We start from the raw sequence: 23,370 nt of genomic DNA on the forward strand, positions 1-23,370 counted from the left end.
TGTCACTACATGTAAAAGCAACAAGAGAGCTCAATATTAAGCAAACAGCAACACCTCTTAATACCCCTTGCTTAGTATTATTTGAAGTTTCTAAATTTAAATTTAGCTTAGTTAGAAGCAGGGCAGAATGGGGAATAAATTCTGGATAGCACCAATAGCAAATTCTCTGTGTCGCAATCGTGGACCACTGAAGAATTTGGGGCTTTTTATTTGTTTTGAGAAGTATTTAGTATTAAGAAGAAAAAACCACTAATTTCCCTTCTGTCTTATTAAAAGATCTTGATTTGCTAAAGGTAGAACGGATAGATGTTAGGGCAAAAGCTTGTATTTCTAAGGATCAAAGTTGCAAAGTTCAATAGTACAAACAGTATGAACTCAGGGTAGGTAACTCAGGAAGACAGGACAATATTTTATCTACTATTATTTCAATACTTAACTGTTGTAAGACTTTTAGAAGAATATCCCGACAGTGTGATTTTTAAAAGACTAATCACCCTTACAGTAATTTAGTGGCAAAAGGAAATTCTCAGAATTGTTTTCCAAAAACATATCTTCGTTAGAAAAACTATCCTTAATACTATTAACAGTCTTCACAATGTAAGTTACAGAAAAGTTGGGCTTATCCTCATTTTAAAATATGTATTTTAGGGGTACTTAGGTGACTCAGTCAGTTAAGTGTCTGACTCTTGGTTTTGGCCAGGTTATGACCTCAAGGTTCAGGAGTTCAAGCCCCAAGTCAGCTCCACACTGACAGCCCTGAACCTGCTTGGGATTCTGCCTCCCTCTCTCTCTCTGCCCCTCCCCCGCTCACTCTCTCTGTCTCAAAAGAGATAAAAATAAACTTAAAAAAAAAAATGAACTCCAAAGTTATACAAGTTATATTATCTTCATAAAACAATACCATTAGTCATTGGCCAGTCTAAATTATGTTAACAATGAAATACATTATTAATATTTTAAAATCTTTATTAAAATCAGATCCATGCTTATTTACATTACCTTTCATTTAGAATTAAAATATTATGTCAATCTGTAGTTTAAATCATACTTTTAGCCCTTTACAAAATATGAAATTAAAGTTACAGTGTAAAACTGAATGAAATACGGGTGATTAGATTTTTAAAGGAAAATAAAAAAATTATAATACACTAGAAAAAAATGTATATATACTAGACAAATAGTAAAACAAGATAAAGATATCTATAGTCACTTTCTTTTTTTTCTTGTGGATATTTTCTAAATACTACAAATCATATACTTTTAATACACATCTGCATAAATTTTCAATTAAGAAATCAAATGCCAATTGAGGGATCATGCGAAAAGAAAATTCACTTAATTAACTCCAAAAACTCATGTTTCCCCAGGTCAGAAGTTACTCATATTCAGAATACCTCAAATCATAATACAGATACATTCGGTACATTCCCATATGCTAAGGAGTATACACCTGGAACTTCTCAAAAAAGAGGAAATGAAAAAGAAAGAAATGGTAGTCTCAATTTAGCTTCCCAGGAGTTGGAAAAACACCTAGTCTGTATTCAGCTGTCTACATATCAACAAGGTTCACACCTCTTCTACTCTTTTTTTATATTGTTGAAATTATCATTTGTAATATCTATTTTCTTTCAAGATTAGAAACATCTGATTGCAAACTATTATAAACATTACCTTACTAGAATATGGATGGAGAAGTTTTAATGACACACAGCAAAATACAGCAACCAAAATTCTATAGGTGTTCTGCCACTTAGTGGAATTTTTCAAGAAACTCATTCCCTACACCTTCTCAAACTTATAAAAATGTACTGAGAGATCTAAGTGTATAATAAAATACGTATGACTATTTGTTATTAATTTTTGGATAAAGAACATAGGGTAATATACAGCCAAGGCTTTAAATAAATGCTTATCATTTATGAGTTAAATAAATTGAAAACACTTTTAAAATTTTAAGTTGAATTGATTTTATTAATGTTATTAATAAGAAGAAAAGAGAATGTTTACTATTTTGAAATTGAAAGGTATAGGTTTTATTTCAATCTTTTCTCCACAACTGAAGACTTTATTTTCTCACTAATAGATATTTTAAAAGAATAGTTTTGCAATTTCTAAACTTCTAGTTTCAAATGCTTGACAGAATTTTGCAACTTAAGTTTCCTATATTTTCTAATTCTGTACATTTTTTTATTGCTATCAGTCTTGTCATTCCTTGTCAGCCCCTGAATAAAAAAAAAAAAAAAAAAAAAAAAAAAAAAAAATCCAAGCTGACAAAAAGCTATTACACTGCTTCTTACCACTAATATATAGAAAATTAATTTTATGAGTTTGGTTCACACTGAAAGAGTATTTATTAGTGCTACAAATCAGAGATCCATGACAGAAACACTGTCTGGAATACAAAAAGAATAAAAATGAGGTCACTTGAATTGCCCTGAAAAGCATTCCAAATTCTTCAACATGGCTTGCTTGTAGCTATACTCCCAAGTTCTAGTGTTTAAAATTAAACTAAATTTTAAATGCGAGTTTTTATTCCCACCTAAAGGCAGCTAAATGACTTTGAGTAATAAAATGTATCAAAATATATCACAAATCTAAAACACAGCCTAGTTAACTTTTAAACAAAATAACATTCGAAAGAAAGCAAAGCTGTTTTTAAAGCTTTTTCCACACTATTTTTGTGTTTAAGTTTTGAGGAAAAGTAAAATGATAAATTACACAGAACTGCAAAATGCCAAATTTAAATTAACTCCTATAACTTCTCTATTTTGTTATGAATATTCTGTAATATCAAACATTGATTTTTAATGTGCCAAAAAATAAGGCTTTACAAAATGTGAACAATTAATTTTTAAGAGAAAATTATGTTATTATTTTATCACTTTTGATTCATTTTATAGGGTAGTAAAACAATACTTCTTCAAAATCACTTAAATGTCACTGATACCATCAAAAAATCATTGTAAGTAAAATTTTTCCACTATCCAATCATGCTTATATAACTAACTGAATAGGTATAGCTTTTACCAGAGAGGTAAACTTTGCACAGACTTAATTATAGAATTGGGTGAAATAATTTCACGGGCCACAAAAATTTTTAAGTTTAAATCATTCACCCTTTAAACTTCAGACAGTGTCAGCGTGACTTCTACTTAAAAAAAAAAAAATTAGCTCAAAATTTAGTAATTGCAGGTTTAATTTTTTTTTTTTTACCTGAAGACTAAATGTTCATTTTCAGCAAGTAATAATTAGACATATTGAATTGTGGAAGATTTCAAAGTTTCAGTATGTTAATACCACTCTTTAAATGTCCTTAATATATACAAACACATATAAATTAGAGACACAATTATATATTTACAATACCACATATGAACACCATATGAACACCATTCTCTTTCCCTAACCATATTGATATGAGGAAAAGTAGTTAATCTCTGTGCTTTCAAGACAAAAAAAAAAAAAAGAAAGAAAAAAAAAGGGTGCTTTAAAAAATAAATCTTTAAAGAATAGTTTCAAAAATAAAGTTCAAATATTGCACAAAATAATTTAATTGCAATTATTACTATATACTATAAAACAAATTTTTTTCAGTTTTTGAACTCTACAGTAAATTCCACTTTCTAATTCTATAAAAGAATTTATTGGAAGTCTACATTTTAGATATTAAATGTTTACATTCAGTTTGATGGGAATGTAATTTTTAGAAGTTAACTGAGTCTTTGTCTTAAAAGTTCATCTATTTGAGTCTTATACATATTTTTTACATCTTCAAGATCTAATCGAAGTTCTTCTGCCTCTTCTGCTTTCTCTCCATACATCTGCAGAATAGTGTTGTATCTCTGATCCAAATCCTACAAAAAATGTGTTCACAATTTTTAAAATAACTTTATAAAACATCTTTAATATTATATTTTTATTATAAACGAGTCACCAGTTGACCAGTAAACACATTACAATCTAAATAAAGGTATATAGTCATCTCTTATAAAAATTAAACTGATACTCCAACCCATTGGAATAAACAGCAAGTAAAGGAATTAAAAAAAGGAAAGAAAAAAACCTAAGCCAAATGGCTATCAATTTTGCCATATATCTCCACCATTCTATAATTCTCCCTATATAAAGCTTAATCTGTCTTTTCTCCCATTAACACACATGTGATTTTAGTCTTTCTGGTTCATTGCAGTTTAATTATTACCTGGCATTTACCCCATAAAAAAAGCTGAAAGAAAATATATTCTCATATATGGCTTAACTGTGACTCCTTATGCCAAATATGCAAATAGCAATGATACATATAACATCAATGAACAAAATACTAGTAAGATCTTATAAAAGAGCTGTATTATAAATGAGCCATGGTCAAATAAAATCTAGTTATTTTCCTATATTAGGGCTACACGATTATGAAAAATACTTTGTGTAATGTGACAAGCTGTAAGATTCTTTAAACTTTACTGAAATATTAATACCAGTGTTTAAACAAATCATTAACTTATACATATGCATTTTATGTAAGCTAAAAATGTGAGATTTAGTACAACTGGATAAAAATATCTTAGACTTATCCCTAAGTGAAGAATACTTACTCTTAGCTGAGTTCGAAGTTTGGGTATCTCCTTCACTTTCTCTTCAAGTTCATCATTTTGATTAGTTAATTTAACGAGCTCTTCAGCCATTATTGAGCGGGTTTTTTCTAGATTGCCAATTTCCAGCTGAGAAACATCACCAGAAACAAATTTAAATAAATACATATCTTGTCTAATAGTCCCACTAATATAAACAAATTCAATATTATTTTTGAAAAAATAGACATGTCAACAAATAACCATGAAATAACTCTTTCTTAAGGAAATGGTGGCAAAAATAAGGCTTTCTGCTTTCCTCAGAGGTAACCATTTACAGGGCTTACTATGAAAGAAAAAGAACTAAAGAAAATTCACTGTTTGAAATATGCAGCCCTATACTTTATTTTTCTCTAGAAAAGCAGCATGTATTTCAGTTATTCTAAATTACTACAGAAACTCAGAGAAATAAAAACATACTTTAATGTAGGCCCAGCTTTGCAGGTCATATTGGCAGAATCTATCATCACTACCAAAGAACTTAATATGGGCCCTCAAGCATAACACACTGGGCTACCCAAATATAACATGTATTAAAATTATTCTGATTTTTTCCCCCCAATTCAAACACTTCTTCTTTAATGGAGTAATATTTTCAACTACGTTTCAATATACCTAAAGTATATAATTAAAATAAAAGAGGAAAGATTTACTTCTGAGTGTATTAAGTTTAACACTGAAATCAGACACATCTCTCACCATATTAAATTTTTAAAAAGCAAGGTAAGATGGGAGGGTGCTCCTTCCCTACCCATGAGGTTTCCTTTCATGTGCAGGTGTTATAGTTCTCATCACGCTCATATTCTCAACTCCTTCCTCACAAGGGGGAGCGATTAAACTAAATGGTAAATTTGGGAAGAATAAAATGGCGATGTTCAGATAAGCAACTTCCCCTCTTTTTAATGTTTGGAAAAAGGTGCCTGCAGGGAGCTCTCTGCTCTCCTAGATGCTTCCAAGTCTTAGCTACAGCAAGCTACAGCACAGGGGGAGGCCCACTACGGTCCAGCACTGCCTGTGCTATGTGGAGCAGGTCAGCATTCCTAATTCTGGCAGTCCATTAGCAGGCTCCTTTGGCTCTTATCCTTGGCTAATTTCTCCAGTCTGTATCATAAATATATGTGATACGTTTTAAACTTCATATGCAACCATTTCACTTTATTTCTCAATTTGCTTAGACTTGAGGTGGAAATGAAGGGTGCTATTTATTGGGCCCCAAAATTTCAGTGACTCCAGTAGCACATTTAATTTTTTCCAATACCTGTAAATGAGTAATTTCTCCTTCCCTTAGCTTTAGCTGAGACTGTAGATTTTCAATAATGCTGGATCCTGCTCCCATTCTTACAGCATCATAAAGATTGTTTCCATTTGCTGATACAGACATTGGTCCAAATGAATGATCATGAGGTTCATCCTATATTAAACAAACCATATACAGTTATTTAGTTACTACAGACTGAGTTCCAAAACAAAATGGTTGTTAATTCTTGCTTTAAAATGTCTGTAACTTTTTCAAAGGCAGAAAATCATCTACAGTTCCTCAGTCCAATTAGCACTTCTTCAAGAATATTCACATGAGTTGCCTATGGAATGGCAAGGTCATAGTTGATAGCCAAAATGCTACCTGAATTTCCTTTACCATCATTCAGTTTATTTTTTTAAATTGTATTATTTCTTTTGAGAGGGGGAGGGGGAGAGGGGAAGGGAGAGAGACAGAGAGACAGAGACAGAGAAAGCTGGGGGAGAGCCAGAGAGACAGAGTCCCAAAGAGCCTCCACAGTGTCAGTGTGGAGCTCACGTGGGGCTCAAACCCACAAACTCTGAGATCACGACCTGAGTCAAAACTAAGAATTGGACGCCCAACCAACTGAGCCACCCAGGAATCCCATCATCGTTCAGTTTAACAACTAGGCACATGTAAGAAATAAAATACCACCTGAGACAGAAAAGATGTCTGTAGCCCTGCCATATCAACTCCACTTATTGAACTTGATCGTGACATTGTGGGAGTGCTAGAAACAGAAAATGGCTTCCGTTCCTTAGGGAGTAAAAAAAAAAAAAAAAATTCAGATCACATTAAAGACTAAAATGGTAAAAAAAACCAGTAAACTTTTTTAGGATAAATGACAACAAAGACTCATTCGTAGTTCCTCAAAAAATGTTACAGATAGGATATCTGAAGTCTTTAGTAAAGGCACAAATACTTAGTAACTTAAAAACTAGACAGACTTGGTCAAATCATCTAAGGAACCATTTATATTACAATATAATTTACTTTTAATGGAATGAGAATGTTTTTGTTCTAGCAAGTATATGAACTAGTTTCTTCATATGATTATACATTATGTGTATAACATAACCACCAATTAAACCTAATTCTTTAGAATCAGGTTGCTAATGAGTGTTACAAACCACAAATTTTCTGGCTTATCCATTTTATTTTAATGTTTATTTATTTATTTTGACAGAGAAATAGAGGGAGAGTGCAAGCAGGGAAGGGGCAGTGAAAGAGGGAGAGTAAGAATCTCAAGCAGGCTCTATGTTGTCAGCACAGAGCCCAATGCAAGGCTCAAACTCACGATTGGGGTTAAGACCATGACCCAAGCCGAAATCAGGAGTCAGTCGCTCAAATGAATGAGTCACCCAGTTCCTCCCCATTTTATTTTTATTATTTATTTTTTAAAATTCCAAATAAATTTGGGGCGCCTGGGTGGCTCAGTTGGTTAAGCGTCCGACTTTGGCTCGGGTCATGATCTCACGGTTTGAGAGTTTGAGCCTCATGTCGGGCTCTGTGCTGACATCTCAGAGCCTGGAGCCTTCTTCAGATTCCCTCTCTCTCTTCCCCTCTCTCTCTCTCTCTCTGCTCCTCCCCCACTCATATTCTGTCTCTCTCTCTCTCTCTCTCTCTCTCAAAAACAAACATTAAAAAAAAAAATTTGAAATAAATAAATAAATAAATAGAATTCCAAATAAATTCAAAAGGTAATCTCCATATACATGTAGGTAGTTTTAACATATCATGCTATCTATCAAGTATAGTCTAATCCTATACAGGAAACTCATTTTAAAAAATTACTTTCATTAACCAGAAATAAAGAGAATAAACTAGTTTTATTCCCACAGTGTCTAGGGGCCAAACGAGGTATATTAGTTTCAGTGAGAGAACACAAAATTCACTTAAAAATGGGCAAGAGGTTCTGTGATTCAAATCCTAGAAATAACAGATCTCTTTGGATAAACTCAAGTTACTTTGGATCTACCCTGACAGGCTACTGAATGTTAGAATTTATCACTCTATTGATGTTAGACATTAGAAATGGTATTTATGAAGGATAACTAAAATTATCTAACAACGTTTAATAACAACAGCACTAACTGGTTACACCAAAAACAAAACAAAAACCAAAATTCAATACCTTTTCTTTTACTGCTTCTTGGGTGAAAACTGCTTTCTTCCTTTCTTGTTCAACTTTCATTTTCTCCATTTCTAACTGACTATTCAGTAGTGTCTGATGGAGAAAAATATAGTTAGGTAATTTCTGTGAAGCTAAATCATCATTAGCCAACTTTAAAGTCAAGAACATAAAACATATATTCCCATTTGTTTTACTACTAAAGACCAAGTTCCAAAAGTAGTCTTATCACCCATTTCATCATGGCATCTCATTAGTTCATTACCATCCCCAACCATTCTCGGGTGGAAGCCCTAGAGGTGAGCAAACATTGTTTTTTTTTGTTTTTTTTTTTTTTTTTTGAGCAAACAATGTTAAATACCTTTTCTTTCCTTGTTTCTTCAAGTGTTCTTACATATTCATCTTTTAGGTTTTCTAATTCAACCTGGTACCTAGTAAGCCAGAGAGAAGCAAACAAAAAAAAGGAGATGATAGTACAGACTACTGAAAACTCACTACTTTATTAACTCTTTAATAGTAATTTCTATTTCCAGCTTGATTTCCCAACCATATTTTCCAGATGATGTGGGTTTTACATTCAGAAGCTAAGCTACTACTTTTGTGCATTTTAGTGTATTGCTGCTCTATGCTAGGATTTAATTTAAAAAAAAAAGAATTGTGAATACCACCAGTCTATAACAGGTTCAGATTCTGCAAAAGCTTGTTAGGGAGTTCTTTGAAAATGTTTATATAAGTTCAGGTATTTTATTTCATAAATCATTTTTACTTCACCACTTTTTTCTAATTAAAATCTCTAAGGAAAAAAGAGAGTAAAACCACACTAATCACAGTCTTAATAAAAATTCAGAGAGATGGCTTTTACAGCTTATGGTTCCAAAGAAGCCAGAATTTATTTAGAAAGACTGGAATACTGCTAAGACCCTTGTAAAATATCAAACTATAAAAATAACTCCAATGAGTGGTCTCCAAACTATTTTGTACTTACAGATTCCTTTAAAAAACCCGATTAATGAATCCTTCCCCTGGAAAATGCAAATACATACAGAACATGGCACACAATTTCATGAACCTATCTATGTAAAGTTCAGTGAATACCCAAACCACCTGGCTATAATATTCTATTACTAATGATTCTGACTTGAAACACTTTAACATTCTTTTTTTACATGCTTTAATATGGCACAAAATACCAAGAATGACACTCAAGAAACATGCTCACCTACTATTTTCATCCTCCAGTTTTCTTAGCTTATTTTTCTCTGATTCTAGCTGGGCCTGAAATCTACTATTTTCCTGCCTTAAGAGAGAATTCTGTGACTCCATGGAGGACATTTGAATTTTGTTGGCAAGGAGTTCTTCTGTAGCTGCACGTTCTCTTTCAACTGCTGCTGCCAACAAGGTCTGGGATTCACCTGATTGTAGGGTAAAAAAGAAAAATCACATATATCCAAGAGGCCAAAATATCAAGTAGATTCTGACTTCAAACTGTTAATGATTCAAGGAGCCATATTGAAATCAGTTTATTGCCAAAAGCAGGACTGCCTCCAACAGACAAAAGAACAAATTTCAGCTTCTGCTTTATTACTTTTTCCCAAAATCTTTTAATTTGTATGTGGAGTCACATATTTTAAAGTATCAACAAATGGTGCTGGAGCAACTGGATATCCACAGGCAAAAAGGAAAAAAAAAGGAACCTCAAACTAAACTTCTACCATAAATGAAAATTAACTCAAAATGGATCATAAACTTAAATGTAAAACAAAACTGTAAAACAATAAAAAAAAAAACCACAGGAGAAATCTTCAGCATCTAGGGACAGGCAAGGAATATTTGTTAGACACCAAAAGCAGAGCCATTGAAGAAAAACAGATAAATTGGACACCTTCAAAATTTTAAACTTTTGCTTTTGCGAATAGGATAAAAAGACAAGCTGCAGAGTCGGAGGGAAAAATGCAAAACACATCATCTAAGTCTAGTGTCTAGAATATATAAAAAAAGTCTCAAAACTCAGTAGCGAAAATAAATACAATCCAGTTTGAAAATGGGCAAGACATTAAAAGTTATTTCACTCAAGAGGCTATAGAAATGAAAAATAAGCACATGAAATAATATTCAACATTAGTCATCAGGGAAATGAAAATGAAAATCACAGTCAGATATCACTACACACCTGTATGAACCACTATTAAGAAAAAACAGGGAAAAGACAACATCCTTGCTGGCAAGGATATGGAGCGACTAGATTCCTGTCACATCTACAGCCACTTTGGAAAAACAGTTTGGCATTTTTTTAAAAAACTAAACGTACAACTACCCACACAACCCAGTAAGTGAACACTTAAGCATTCACCAGAGAAATGAAAACATGTTCACTCTAAAACCTGGACAAGAATGTTCACCAGAGCTTTATTTGTGTGAAAAAATCTAGAATGAGCCCAGATATCCTTCATTAGGTAAATGGTTAAAGAAAATGCGCTATGCACATACCATGGAAACACAATGAGCAATGAAAAGACTAAATCACTGATACACACAGTAACTTAAACAAACTTCCCGGGAATTATGCTGCAAGAGAAAAAAAAAAAAAAGCCAATCCCAAATTGTCACACAGTATGTAATTCTATTGCTGTAACATTTTGAAATTCCATAATTTTAGACAGAGGACAGATTAGTGATTGCCAAGATTTGAGACAGGTGAGAAAGGCCACGAGGATGGCAAAGTGAGGTTTTAAAAGGGCAACGTAAAGGGTCTTTGTGGTGCCAGAAGTGTTCAACATCTTGAGTGCAGGGATGGGGACATGAACCCACACAAATGACAAAATTGTGCAGTACTTAATACAGACACACACAAATGAGTACCATTAAAACTGGGAAAATCTGATTAAAATCAGTAGATTGTATCAAGTCAACGTAATGGTTGTGATATTATACTTTAATTTTGCAGTGTTAACATTTGGGGATGTTGGATAAAGCATGCAAAGTACCAACTGTATTATTTCTTATAACTGCAAGTGAATCTACAATTATCTAGATAAAAACTTTCAATTAAAAAAAGATTAGTGCATATAACTCTTAAGATTTAACCAAAAATTCTACTTCTCCCCCCCACCAAAATACACTTAACACCATCTCTATTTTTCACTTTATATTGTTACATACTGTATCTGTGCTATTTTCTTTTTTTTTTTTTTTAATTTGAGAGAGAGAGAGTGAGAGGGGTAGATGGGCTGAGGGAGAGAGAGAGAGAACCTTAAGCAAGCTCCAAGCTCAGTGCAGAGCCGGTCATGGGGCTCGATCCCACAACCCTGGGATCATGACCTGAGCTAAAATCAAGAGTTGGATGCTCAACCAGTTGAGCCACCAAGGTGGCCCTCTGTGCTCCTATTAAAAATACTATTTACGGGGCGTCTGGGTGGCTCAGTCGGTTAAGCGACCGACTTTGGCTCAGGTCACGATCTGATGGTCCGTGAGTTCGAGCCCCACATCGGGCTCTGTGCTGACAGCTCAGAGCCTGGAGCCTGCTTCGGATTCTGTGTCTCCCTCTCTCTCTCTGCTCCTCCCCCGTTCATGTTCTGTCTCTCTCTGTCTCAAAAATAAATAAACACTTAAAAAAAAAAATACTATTTACTATACCTGTCCCTTGGCTTTGCCTACATTCCAGCACAATACCACATACCCTCGAGTGTATGTAGACTCCAGTTTAAAAACCACAAAAATAACAGCTTCTACTTTTCATTTATTGCAAAATAATTATTCTTTTCATGAGGTGTCATTTTCAGATGTCTTATTTTCATAACAAATGGGTCTCAATAACAATTGATGGACCCCAAAACTTATACCTACAAATTACACAACATGTAAGGGTTTATTAAGTTCACTGACTGTTCAAGCAGATGAATCTTTTTCCAGACATCATCTCACATGGAACTCAAAAAAAAAAAAAAAAAAAAAAAAAAAGACAAAGGAGGAACTACTCCCATTACAGCAGCCTAGAGAGATACATCGAGCACCTCTCATTTATAGAGCTTCCCTCTCACCATGACAGCTAGTCCTAAGACATCTAAGGGATCTAGCAAATACTGTTTGAAAACCACTAATCTAGTTTACCCCTCATGGCTTACAAGGACACCCATTCAGGCCTGCTTTTATCACTAGACCACAGTGTCTCACATGACATTTATATTTAGGCACAGAATGGACACATGAATTTTTCATGAACTTGCCAGCTTCTGGGATATCTAATATATGTATATGTATATACATGTACATATATATGCATTTGTACTAGTCTATGCTTGCATAAACATCTTAGAATAATTTTCTTAATAACATCACAGAAGGGCAACCTGGGGCATTTCTATAAAAAAGACTCTAAAGACTCCGCATCATCTGTCTAGTAGAGTTTGATCGGGATCCTCCTTAGGTCTATCTCTGCTCCTGGAATTCTACCAACAACTAGAATCCTGATTTCTACATCCTACATTATTGTAGACAAGCTAGAAAGGGGTCAGATTTAGCAAGAGACAAGGAAAAAAATGAGTGCAGCAGTCTGTAAAAATGAAAGGATGGCATGCTAGTATTTGGGACAGTATCTGACACACTGTGTAAGGGAAAACAAGTGGTTTGAAAGGATCAATTAGGATATTAGAAAATAAATGTAAAAAAAGAGAAGAGGTAAAAATCTACAACTTAGACATAAGATATAACTATCAGATCAAGAATTTCAATTTTATGCCATTATTCTAATTCTATAAACAAGCTTCTACACTGAGCTTAAGAACTAAAGAAATCAGTTACCAAGCCTATCAGAAAGATTCTTCTCTAACTTCTCCCACGATGATGTCTGGGACCCTAGAGTTGCTTGCAAATTTTCTATCTGTCGAAGCAATGGTCTTGTTGTTGATGAAACACTTTGACTCAGCTCTTGGTTTCGATTCTCTGCTTCCTGAAGTCTCTGAATGGTGAAATTCTTAAGTCATTACCACTAACAGCAATAAAAGCTCTAAAAACACTAGCAAACAAACTTTATGAGAGATTTCTGGAAAATATTGTTTTCCCAAGAAAAAATTATTTACATTATTTTCCAATTATTCAATCTTTAAATTAGAGTTACGAAGCATAACAGTATGTAAATAAGTGCTTCTTTATAAGGTTTTCAAACATAAAGATAGCTTTTGATTACCTGAAGGTAAAAGAGACTATCATCCAAACCTCCCAGCAATTGTCTCATCACCCAAATATTTCTAAGTATTTATAAAAACAGAAAGATCAATCTGAGTTGCATTTTCTCTCCCTTTTCCCATTCATGTTCGCTTATTGAAAATTAACAGAGTGGTCTCCTATCTACCTAACAGTAATCAAAGACTGATAATAATAAACTAGTTATAACAAATGAAAAGACAATACTGAGAAATAAATCTATCACAAATTATTTTCCATAAAAAAACCTAGGGCTTTTCATGTTTATTTTTTTTAAGGTGCCCCCTCTGATTTTATTCGTATAAGGCACAAAACAATACAGCAAATGCTAAGTATAGTAGTAATCATCTCAATTCCATGAACAGTATCCCCACCGAGCCATTTTTTATTTCTAGGAAAACACATCTTGGATTTGTGTTTAGGAAAACTGTGACAGTACCTGCTGGAGTTCACTGATCTCATGGCGTAAATAATCCTCTCTTCTGGCAGCCGCTTGCTCTGCACGTTGCAGTGCCAGCCTGAGGTCTCCCACCTGTATGAGAACCCGTACACACTAGCACAGACGGTAACAAAACATTACCCACAACTTCCTACCTGCATACTGTGTTGTGCACACTTGCTGTTTATGTAGAATACTTCTACTATCCAATGAGCTTTTTCACATGATTAGCACACATCCCATTCATCAAGCAATTCTAAACTGTATGTGTACCCAATATATACTTAGAAAACCACTGTTAGGCCCCCCCAAAAAAAAACAACAAAAAAACAGTATATAAACAGGTACAAGGCACAGCCACTGTACAATACAGAAGGAGAGACAATGCATCTGTAAATATTCGCAATGTAAAGCAGAATGTGATAGCTATAAAAGCAAGCTGCTATTCCTAATACACAACTGCAGATGTAAACTGCTACAGTGTTTCTGTAAAACATTATGAAAACATGTTTAAAGGATCATAAAATTTTTCACCTTTTTCCCTTGGTCATCCTAGTCTTGAGAATTGACTCAACAAAAGCAGATATAAATATAATAGATACCCCCCCCCTTTGCTGTTAGCTAGACTAGCAAAAATAGACAAAACAGGAAATATTCCACATATCCATCAGTAATCTATTTTTGCAAAGTTTGATACATGAATATAATATTCCCATTAAAAATTATGATGAATGTGGGCGCCAGGGTGGTTCAGTCAGTTAAGCATCCGACTCTTGATTCTGGCCCAGGTCATGATCTCACAGTTCCATGAGACTGAGCTTGTGTCAGGCTCTGAGCTGACAGCATACATTCTCTCTCCCTCTCTGCCTCTTTCCCACATACGTGTGTGGGCATACTCTCTCTCTCTCTAAATAAATAAACTTAAAAAAATTATGATGAATGTGAAGAATATGTAAAAATTTATAATTAAATCTTAAATGAAAAAACTAATATATATGGTATCAAATACTTAAAAATACATAGAAAGGTAAGAAGAAGTTAATACACAAAACTGACGTTACTTATAAAAGGTGATAATTTTATAAATAGTACCACCATATGCTCTCTGTCTCCCATTCCCCTACTTTTTGTTATTATGCTAGTGTATATGCAGAGGTATATAGGTAAATTTATAGACCTGTATATTTTCTTTCATTTACAAACAGAAACACTGAAAAAACAAACCAAACACTAGTAAAATGGCTACTTATAGGCAAAGAAAGGGAACGGGGAGGAGCTAAGTTGGAAGCAAATGTCTCAATATACAGTTATATAGTTCTCACTTTGGAATCATGTAAATGTTCTACATATTTATGTAAAATTAAATCAAAATTGCACTGCGGTCAATGAGGAAAGAATGGTCTTTTCAATAAATGATCCTGTGACAGCTGGACATCCATGTGTGCAAAAAACCTAAATGCAAGAGCTAAAACTATAAAATTCTTAGAAGGAAACAGGGGAACACCTGCATGACCTTGGACTAAGCAATGGTGTCTTAAATACGATGCCCGAAGCACAGGCAACAAAAGAAAAAATAAAGAAGATGGACTTCACCAAAATTAAAAAAACCTATACATCAAAGGACACTATTGAGAAAATGAAAGACAACCTAAAAAATGGGAAAAAATATTTGCAAATCCTACCTTTGATAAAGACCTAATATGCAGAACACATAAACAACTCTCACAACTCAACAATTTAAAAATGAGCAAAGGATATGAGTGTTTGAATAAATTTCTCCAAAGATGCAAAAATATATATATGGCCAGTAAGCACATAAAAAGATGCTCAACATCATTAGTCATTAAGGAAATATAAACAAATACACCACAATCAGATACCATTTCATACCCACTAAAAGGGCTATTAAAAAAAAAAAAGGGGCGCCTGGATGGCTCAGGTCATCATCTCGCGGTCCGTGAGTTCGAGCCCCGCGTCGGGCTCTGTGCTGACAGCTCAGAGCCTGGAGCCTGTTTCAGATTCTGTGTCTCCTTCTCTCTCTGACCCTCCCCCGTTCATGCTGTCTCTCTCTGTCTCAAAAATAAACGTTAAAAAAAAATTATTTAAAAAAAAAAAAAAAAGAAGGTAACAAACACTGGCAAAAGATAGAAACTAAAACCCTCACATATTGCTGATGAGAATGTAAAATGGTGTAGGTGTTGTGGAAAGTCTGGCAGCTCTTCACAAAGTTATATATAGGATTACCAAACTAACCTAAGGATATATGTCAAAGAGAATTTTTTTTAATAATTTTTTTTAATGTTTATTTATTTTTGAGAAAGAGAGCACAGGGAATGAAGCCATCAGAGACAGAGGGAGACAGAGAATCCAAAGCAGGCTTCAGGCTCTGAGCTGTCAGCACAGAGCCCGACACGGGCCTTAAACCCATGAACTGCAAGATCATGACCTGAGCCGAAGTCGGACGCTTAACCGAATAAGCCACCCAGGTGCCCTATGTCTAAGAGAATTTGAAATAAATGTTTACACAAAAATATGTACATGAATGTTTATAGTAGTATTATTTGTAATAACCAAAAGTGAAAATAACCCAAGTATCCATCAACTGATGATTTTGTAAGACAAAGCCTGACAAATTTTGGTTTTCCTCCCTTATCTGAACTGTATGGACTCCCCCAGTTGTTATGAATAAGCTCAGGAGTTATATGGATTCTCCTAAAATTATACACAATGTCTAGTATTTATCTGCATAGGTGCAGTAACACAGTCTTTGCCTTTCACAATATTCTGTAGTAAGTCTGAAATTCACCAAAAATAAGCAGTACTAGAATAACAGAGGTATCACTTTAACAATGGTTTAAAAAAACACACAATGTTAAAAAAAAAAAAAATTAAAAAAAAAAAAAAAAAGGGGGGGCGCTTGGGTGGCTCAGTCGGTTAAGTGTCCGACTTCGGCTCAGGTCATGATCTCACAGTCCGTGGGTTCAAGCCCCACGTCTGGCTCTGTGCTGACAGCTCAGAGCCTGGAGCCTGTTTCAGATTCTGTGTCTCCCTCTTTCTCTGACCCTCCCCTGTTCATGCTCTCTGTCTCAAAAATAAATAAATGTTAAAAAAAAAATTAAAAAAAAACAACACACAAGACTGGCACAATACAGTACTCTTAGAAAAAATGTCCAACAAGATTAGAAACAAAATATAACACCTGCACCCCTACATAAAATTTGACTCAAACCAGCTAATGTATTCTTTAATTTGTAAAAGCACAAAGTTTTTAAAGACTAATTTAATTATTATCTCTTGCTTACTTGAATCGCTAACGTTTCTTGCTGCTGACGGGCTTCTTCTTGGGCCTTCTCTAGTGCTGCAGAAAGTTCTTCTTTGGCTTTCATTTCACGACTCAGAGCAGCTTCCTGTGCCTCGCTATCTTTTGCAGCATTGGCTTTGTGGAGATCAGTAAGTTCTCTTAAAAAATTGGATTGATAATTTTTATTTAAAATAATTACATGACCAAGTTAAGGAAGTTTGCATATAGATTTCCCTAGGAACTACACAAGAAGGGAGAGTTCACCCCATAATAAACACTGACCACAGTAAGGACTCTCTGTTGAACTTGCTCTGACCAATTACAAGTCCATATATAGCCAAGTTTATAAATATTGTTAGTGATCAAATAACAGAAGAAGTATTTCTTCAACATCCTATTCTGATAATTGGTTTTAAACGAGTTGTATATTTGTTCATTTTCTTACTTGTATGCACTATCCAGAGCAGCTTGAATACTTCGGTTCTTTTCTTCAAGTTCATCCATGTCTACCTGAAGTCGGCCAAGATCCTTCTCTTGGCGTTCTACCACAGAATTTAGTTTTTTAATGTTTTCTCTATGTTGTTTCTCAACCTCTTCTTTGCCATCAAGGACCTATAAAACAGACAAAAGTATTTTTCAATTAATAACACCATGGTAAATAATTGTATTCCAGGAATCTTGAGTGTTACAGTAATGAAGAAAAATCTTAACTATCATCTATTAAATTGCTTGACAAATTCTTCCCATGATATATCCCAATAAATTATTCTAAATGTTTTATAAACCATGGCTAATTGTTCATATAGGAAGTAATAACAATATATATATTTAGATAATAGTTAATATTCACCTGTTTTAAATGTTGCAACTCTTCTTCTAGCTCTTTAACTTTTTTGTTCAGTTTTGCAATAATATTTTCATTTTCTTTGTCTTTAGCTCTTAATTTCTTAATAATGTTAGAATTATGCAGCTGCTGTTTTGAAAGTTTTTCTCCTAGCGATGGCAAAAAAAAAAAAATTTCAAATAATGATTCCTTAAGAATCTGGATAGTGTGTTGGATCTAACCAGTGACATAAAATGATAGAGTATTTTTAAAATCACAATATTATAACCATGAACATTAAACTGATTTGGACAAGAACCATCAATAAATGCTAAAATTACTAGATGGAAGGGTGATAGGTAACAGAATATTCTTAGCCTTAAGAAATCATTCCCACAGGCAAACCATAAGAGACTCTTACATAACAGAGAACAAACTGAGGGTTGCTAGCAGGGAGGTAAATGGGGGGAAGGGCTAAATGGGTGATGGGCATTAAGGACAGCACTTGTTGGGATGAGCACTGGGTGTTATATGTAAGTAATGAATCACTGGGTTCTACTCCTGAAACCAATACTACAATGTATGTTAACTAACTTGAATTTAAATAAATAAATTTTTTAAAATTCATTCCCATGTATTGCTTACGAATTACAAATGGAAAAATCTACTTATAATACAATGGAGAAATCTGGCTATTACCATCTTAACCATTTAGTTAGTCACCAGTGATCTTTCTTACCAGAAATTTTATCTGAATCTAATCATGAGAAGGACAAATTCCTGAACATGGGGCATACTATAGGAAAACTGGCCTGGATTCTACGAAGTCTTTAAAGTCATGAAGAGAGACCTATCGCTAGACTGATGAAAGACCAAAAAGACATAATGGCCAAATGCAATACACAAACTTTGACTGGATCTTGGGGCAGGACAAATATCAGGTATAAAAGTCCTTTTTAGAGACAATGGGATGATAAAATATATGTTGGAGTATACTTCTGAATAAATACTGATTTTTTTAGGTATGGTTATGATGTTGTGCTTGTGAAGCAAAATGTACTTGCTACTGGGAAATGGAGACTCATGAATTTAGGAGCGGACTACATATTCAATGCAATATCTAACAAAAGTCCAATGGCACATTTCACAAGTTTTTTAAAAATCCTAAAATTCATATGGAACCACAGAAGACCTCAAATAGCCAAAGGAATCCTGAGCAAGAACAAAGCTGAAAGTATCATATTTCCTCATTTTAAGACATGATACAAAGCTAGAGTTATCAAAACAGTATGGTACTAGCATAAAAACAGTAGACCAGGGGCGCCTGGGTGGCTCGGTCGGTTCAGCATCCGACTTCGGCTCAGGTCATGATCTCACGGTCCGTGAGTTCGAGCCCCGCATCGGGCTCTGTGCTGACAGCTCAGAGCCTGGAGCCCGTTTTGGATTCTGTGTCTCCCTCTCTCTCTCTGCCCCTCCCCTGTTCATGCTCTCTCTCTGTCTCAAAAATAAATAAACGTTAAAAAAAAAAACAAAAACATAGACCAGCAGAGCAAAACAGCCTAGAAAATCCACACAGAATTCAGAAATACATTTAGAGCCAAGTGATCTTCAAAAAAGAGACCAAGAACACACTATGGGGAAAGGGAAGTCTCATCAATAAATTATACCAGGAAAACTGAATAATCATAGGCAGAATGAAATAGGACCACACACCAAATACAAAAGTCAACTCAAAATAAACACTTAATATACCTGAAAGTGTAAAATTACTAGAGAAAAAAAAACTTCTGACATTGGTATTGGCAATGATTTTTTGGGTATGGATTCCAAAAGCATAGACTACAAAAGCAAAAATAGACAACTGGGATTACATCAAACTAAAAACTACTGCATAGCAAAGGAAACAAATCAACAGACTGAAGAGATAATCTGCAGAATGGAGGAAAATATTTGCAAGCCATGTATTTGATAAGGGATTAATATCCAAAATAAACAAAGAACTCCAATAACTCAACAGCAAAAAAACAAGCCAATTAAGAAATGGGTAAAAGATGTGAGGGGCTCCTGGGTGGCTCAGTCGGCTAAGTGTCTAGCTTCAGCTCAGGTCATGATCTCACGGTTGGTGAGTTCGAGCCCCACTGGGGGTCTGTGCTGACAGCTCAGAGCCTGGAGCATGCTTTGGATTCTGTATCTCCTTCTCTCTCTCTGCCCCTCCCCCACTCACTCTCTGTCTCTCACAAATGAATAAACATTAAAAAGAAATTTCTTTTTAAAAAAAAAGATGTGAATAGACTTTCTCAAAAGAAGACAAAGAACGGCCAGTAAGTATACAAAAAGGTGCTCAATATCACTAATCATCAGAAAAATGCATATCAAAACTATATGAGATATCACCTCACAACTGTGAGGATACCTATTATCAACAAGACAAAAGATAAGAATTGGCAAGGATGTAGTGAAAAGGGAACCTTGGTATATACTATTGGCAGAAGTGTAAACTGGTACAGCCATTATGGAAAACAGCATGGAGATTCCCCAAAAATTAAAGATAGAACTACTATATGATCCAACAGTCCCACTTCTAGGTATACATCCAAAGGAAATAAAATCAGTACCTCAGAGACATGTGCATTTCCATGTGTACTGCAGCATTATTCACAAAAGTCAAGTTATGCAAATAACCTAAGTGTCCATCAATGGATAAATGGATAAAGAAAATGTGGTGTGCACAGAAATGCAAAGAATTTTAAGAGAATACTATGATGATTATATATGTGAACTGGACAACCTAGAAAAAAAATGGATAAATTCCTAGAAACAATCTCCCAGAACTAAATCAGAAAGAACAAGAAAATCTGAACAGATCGATTACTAGTAACAAAATTGAATCAGTAATCAAGACTCCTCATCTCAAACAAAAGCCCAGGATCAGATGGCTTCACAGGTGAATTCTACCATTTAAAGAAGAGTTAATACCTATTCTTCTCAAACTGGTCCACAAATAGAAAAAAACTTTTTCCAATTTATCCTATAAGACTAGTATTGCCCTGACACCAAAACCAAAGACCCTTAAAAAAAGAAAGACAACGAGAGGCCAATACCCCTGATAAACACAGGTGTAAAAATACTCAACAAAATATTAGCAAACTGAATTCAACAATACATTAAAAGGATCATTCACCACGATCAAGTGAGATTTATTCCAAGGACACAAACGTGGTTCAATATTTGCGAATCAATCAACATGAAATATCACATTAATAAAAGGATAAAAACCATAAGTCAACTCAATAGAAGCAGAAAAAGCATTTTTATATAAAATACTGTATCTGGGCATGATAAAAATTTCAAAGTGGGCTAGAAGGGAACATAACATAATAAAGGCAACACAGAAAAAATTCTTAGCTTAACATCATATTTGATGGTAAAAGACTGCAAGCTTTTCATCTAAGACCAGGAAGAAGACAAAGATGTGCACTCTAACCTCTTTAATATAATATTGTAGTGAAGACCAACTACAGCAAATGGACAAGAAAAATAAGTAAAAGGCACCCAAAGTAGTAAGGAAGAAGTAAAATTGTCACTATTTAGAGATGATATAATACCATAGCTAGAAAAGCTGAAGACTCCATCCAAAGAACTATTAGAATAAGTGAATTCAGTAAAATTGCAGGATACAAAATATACAGAAATCTGTTGCATTTCCATATGCTAATAATAAAGTAGTAGGAAGTACAATTAAGAAATAATCCCATTTACAAGTGCACCAATAAAATAAAATAAAATACTTAGGAATAAATTTAACCAAGAAAATCAAAGACCTATACTCTGATACTAATGAAAAAAATTGAAAACAACACAAATGGAGAGATATACCATGCTCATGAACTGGAAGAATTAATATTGTTAAAATGTCCATACTACCCAAAGCAATCTACAGATTCAATGCAATCCCTATCCAAATACCAAGAGCATTTTTCACACAACTAGAAGCAGTAAGCCTAAAATTTGTATGCAAACACAAAGACCCCAAATAGCCAAAGCAATCTTGAGAAAGAAAAACAAAGCTTGAAAGTATCATAATCCTAGATTACAGCTACAGTAATCAAAATAGTAGGATACTGGCACAAAAACAGACACATAGATCAATAAAACAGGATAGAGAGCCCAGAAATAAACCCATACTTATACGGTCAAATAACTGAGGACAAAGGAGTCAAGAATACATAACGGGGAAAAGATATTCTTTTCGTTAAGTGGTGTTGGGAAAACTGGACAGCTACATGAACAAGAATGAAACCGGACCACTTTCTTACACCATACACAAAAATAAATTCAAAATGGATTAAAGACCGAAATGTGAGATGTGAAATTATAAAACTCTTAAAAGAAAACATAGGCAGCAGGGCCCCTGGGTGGCTCAGTTGGTTAAGCATCCGACTTCGGTTAAACATCCGAGTTCAGCTCAAGTCATGATCTCATGGTTCGTGGGTTCGAGTCCCACATTGGGTTCTGTGCTGACAGCTCAGAGACTGGAGCCTGCTTCGGATTCTGTGTCTCCTGCGCTCTCTGCCCCTCCCCCGCACGCGCGCACGCGCGCACACACACACACACACACACACACACACTCTCCCTACTCTCTCTCTCTCAAAAATAAACAAACATTAAAAAAAAAATTTTTTTAAGAAAGAAAACACAGGCAGTAATCCCCTGAACATCAGCCTTAGAATATATTTATGAATATGTCTCCTCAGGCAAGAAAAACAAAAGCAAAAATAAACTATTGGGACTACAACAAAATAAAAACCTTTTGTACAGCAAAGGAAACCATCAACAAAACAAGAAGACAGTCTACTGAATTGAAGACATATTTTAATGACATAGCCAATAAGAGGTGAATGTCCAAAATATATAAAGAACTCATACAATTCAACCCTTCCCCCAAAAGCAATCTGATTAAAAAAATGGAAAAAGGACATGAATAAACATTTTTCCAAAGAAGACATATAGAGGGCCGACCAAAACGTAAAAAGGTCACTAACCATCACTAATCATCATTACTAATCATCAGGGAAATGCAAATGAAAACCACCATGAGATATTACCGCACACGTCAGAATGGCTATTATCGAAAAGACAAGAAATTTTAAGTATTAAAAACTCCAGTAACATGGAGCTTCTCCAAAAATTTAAAAGCAGAAATACGATGTGTTCCAGCAATCCCCCTACAAGGTATCTATCCAAAGAAAAAGAAAACACTAATTCCAAGAAATATAATGCTCTATGTATATTGCAGCATTATTTACAACAGCCAAGATACGGAAACAATCTAAGCATACAATGATAAATGGACAAAGCAAATACGGTGTGTGTTTATATACACACATACATACAATGGAATACTACTCAGCCATAATAAAGAATGAGATTTTGCCGTTTTTGACAACATAGATGGACCTAGAAGGTATTATGCTAAGTGAAATAAATCAGAAAAAGAAAGGGATATACCATATGATTTCACTAATATGTGGAATCTAAAACACAAAACAAACAAGAAAATAAAAACACAC

The 23,370-nt window shown here is 34.3% G+C and overlaps 1 protein-coding gene across 1 annotated transcript in view; it reads right to left on the reverse strand.

Annotated features, from left to right (window-relative positions):
• Positions 1-948: 948 nt before the first annotated feature.
• Positions 949-23,370, reverse strand: part of TMF1 (TATA element modulatory factor 1) — a 36,377-nt gene continuing 13,955 nt past the window's right edge. Inside the window, exons 6-17 of the mRNA XM_060631548.3 lie at positions 17,828-17,970; positions 17,423-17,589; positions 16,979-17,135; positions 13,677-13,769; positions 12,836-12,992; positions 9,258-9,450; positions 8,400-8,469; positions 8,042-8,134; positions 6,562-6,663; positions 5,887-6,039; positions 4,593-4,718; positions 949-3,854 (exon numbers count right to left, since the gene is read on the reverse strand). Of these exons, the coding sequence (XP_060487531.3) occupies positions 3,711-3,854; positions 4,593-4,718; positions 5,887-6,039; positions 6,562-6,663; positions 8,042-8,134; positions 8,400-8,469; positions 9,258-9,450; positions 12,836-12,992; positions 13,677-13,769; positions 16,979-17,135; positions 17,423-17,589; positions 17,828-17,970 (1,598 nt within the window). The 3' untranslated portion in view covers positions 949-3,710. The remainder of the gene's footprint in view (positions 3,855-4,592; positions 4,719-5,886; positions 6,040-6,561; positions 6,664-8,041; positions 8,135-8,399; positions 8,470-9,257; positions 9,451-12,835; positions 12,993-13,676; positions 13,770-16,978; positions 17,136-17,422; positions 17,590-17,827; positions 17,971-23,370) is intronic.

Source organism: Panthera onca, chromosome A2, assembly GCF_046562875.1.
Source record: "Panthera onca isolate mPanOnc1 chromosome A2, mPanOnc1 haplotype 2, whole genome shotgun sequence".
NCBI lineage: Eukaryota > Metazoa > Chordata > Mammalia > Carnivora > Felidae > Panthera > Panthera onca.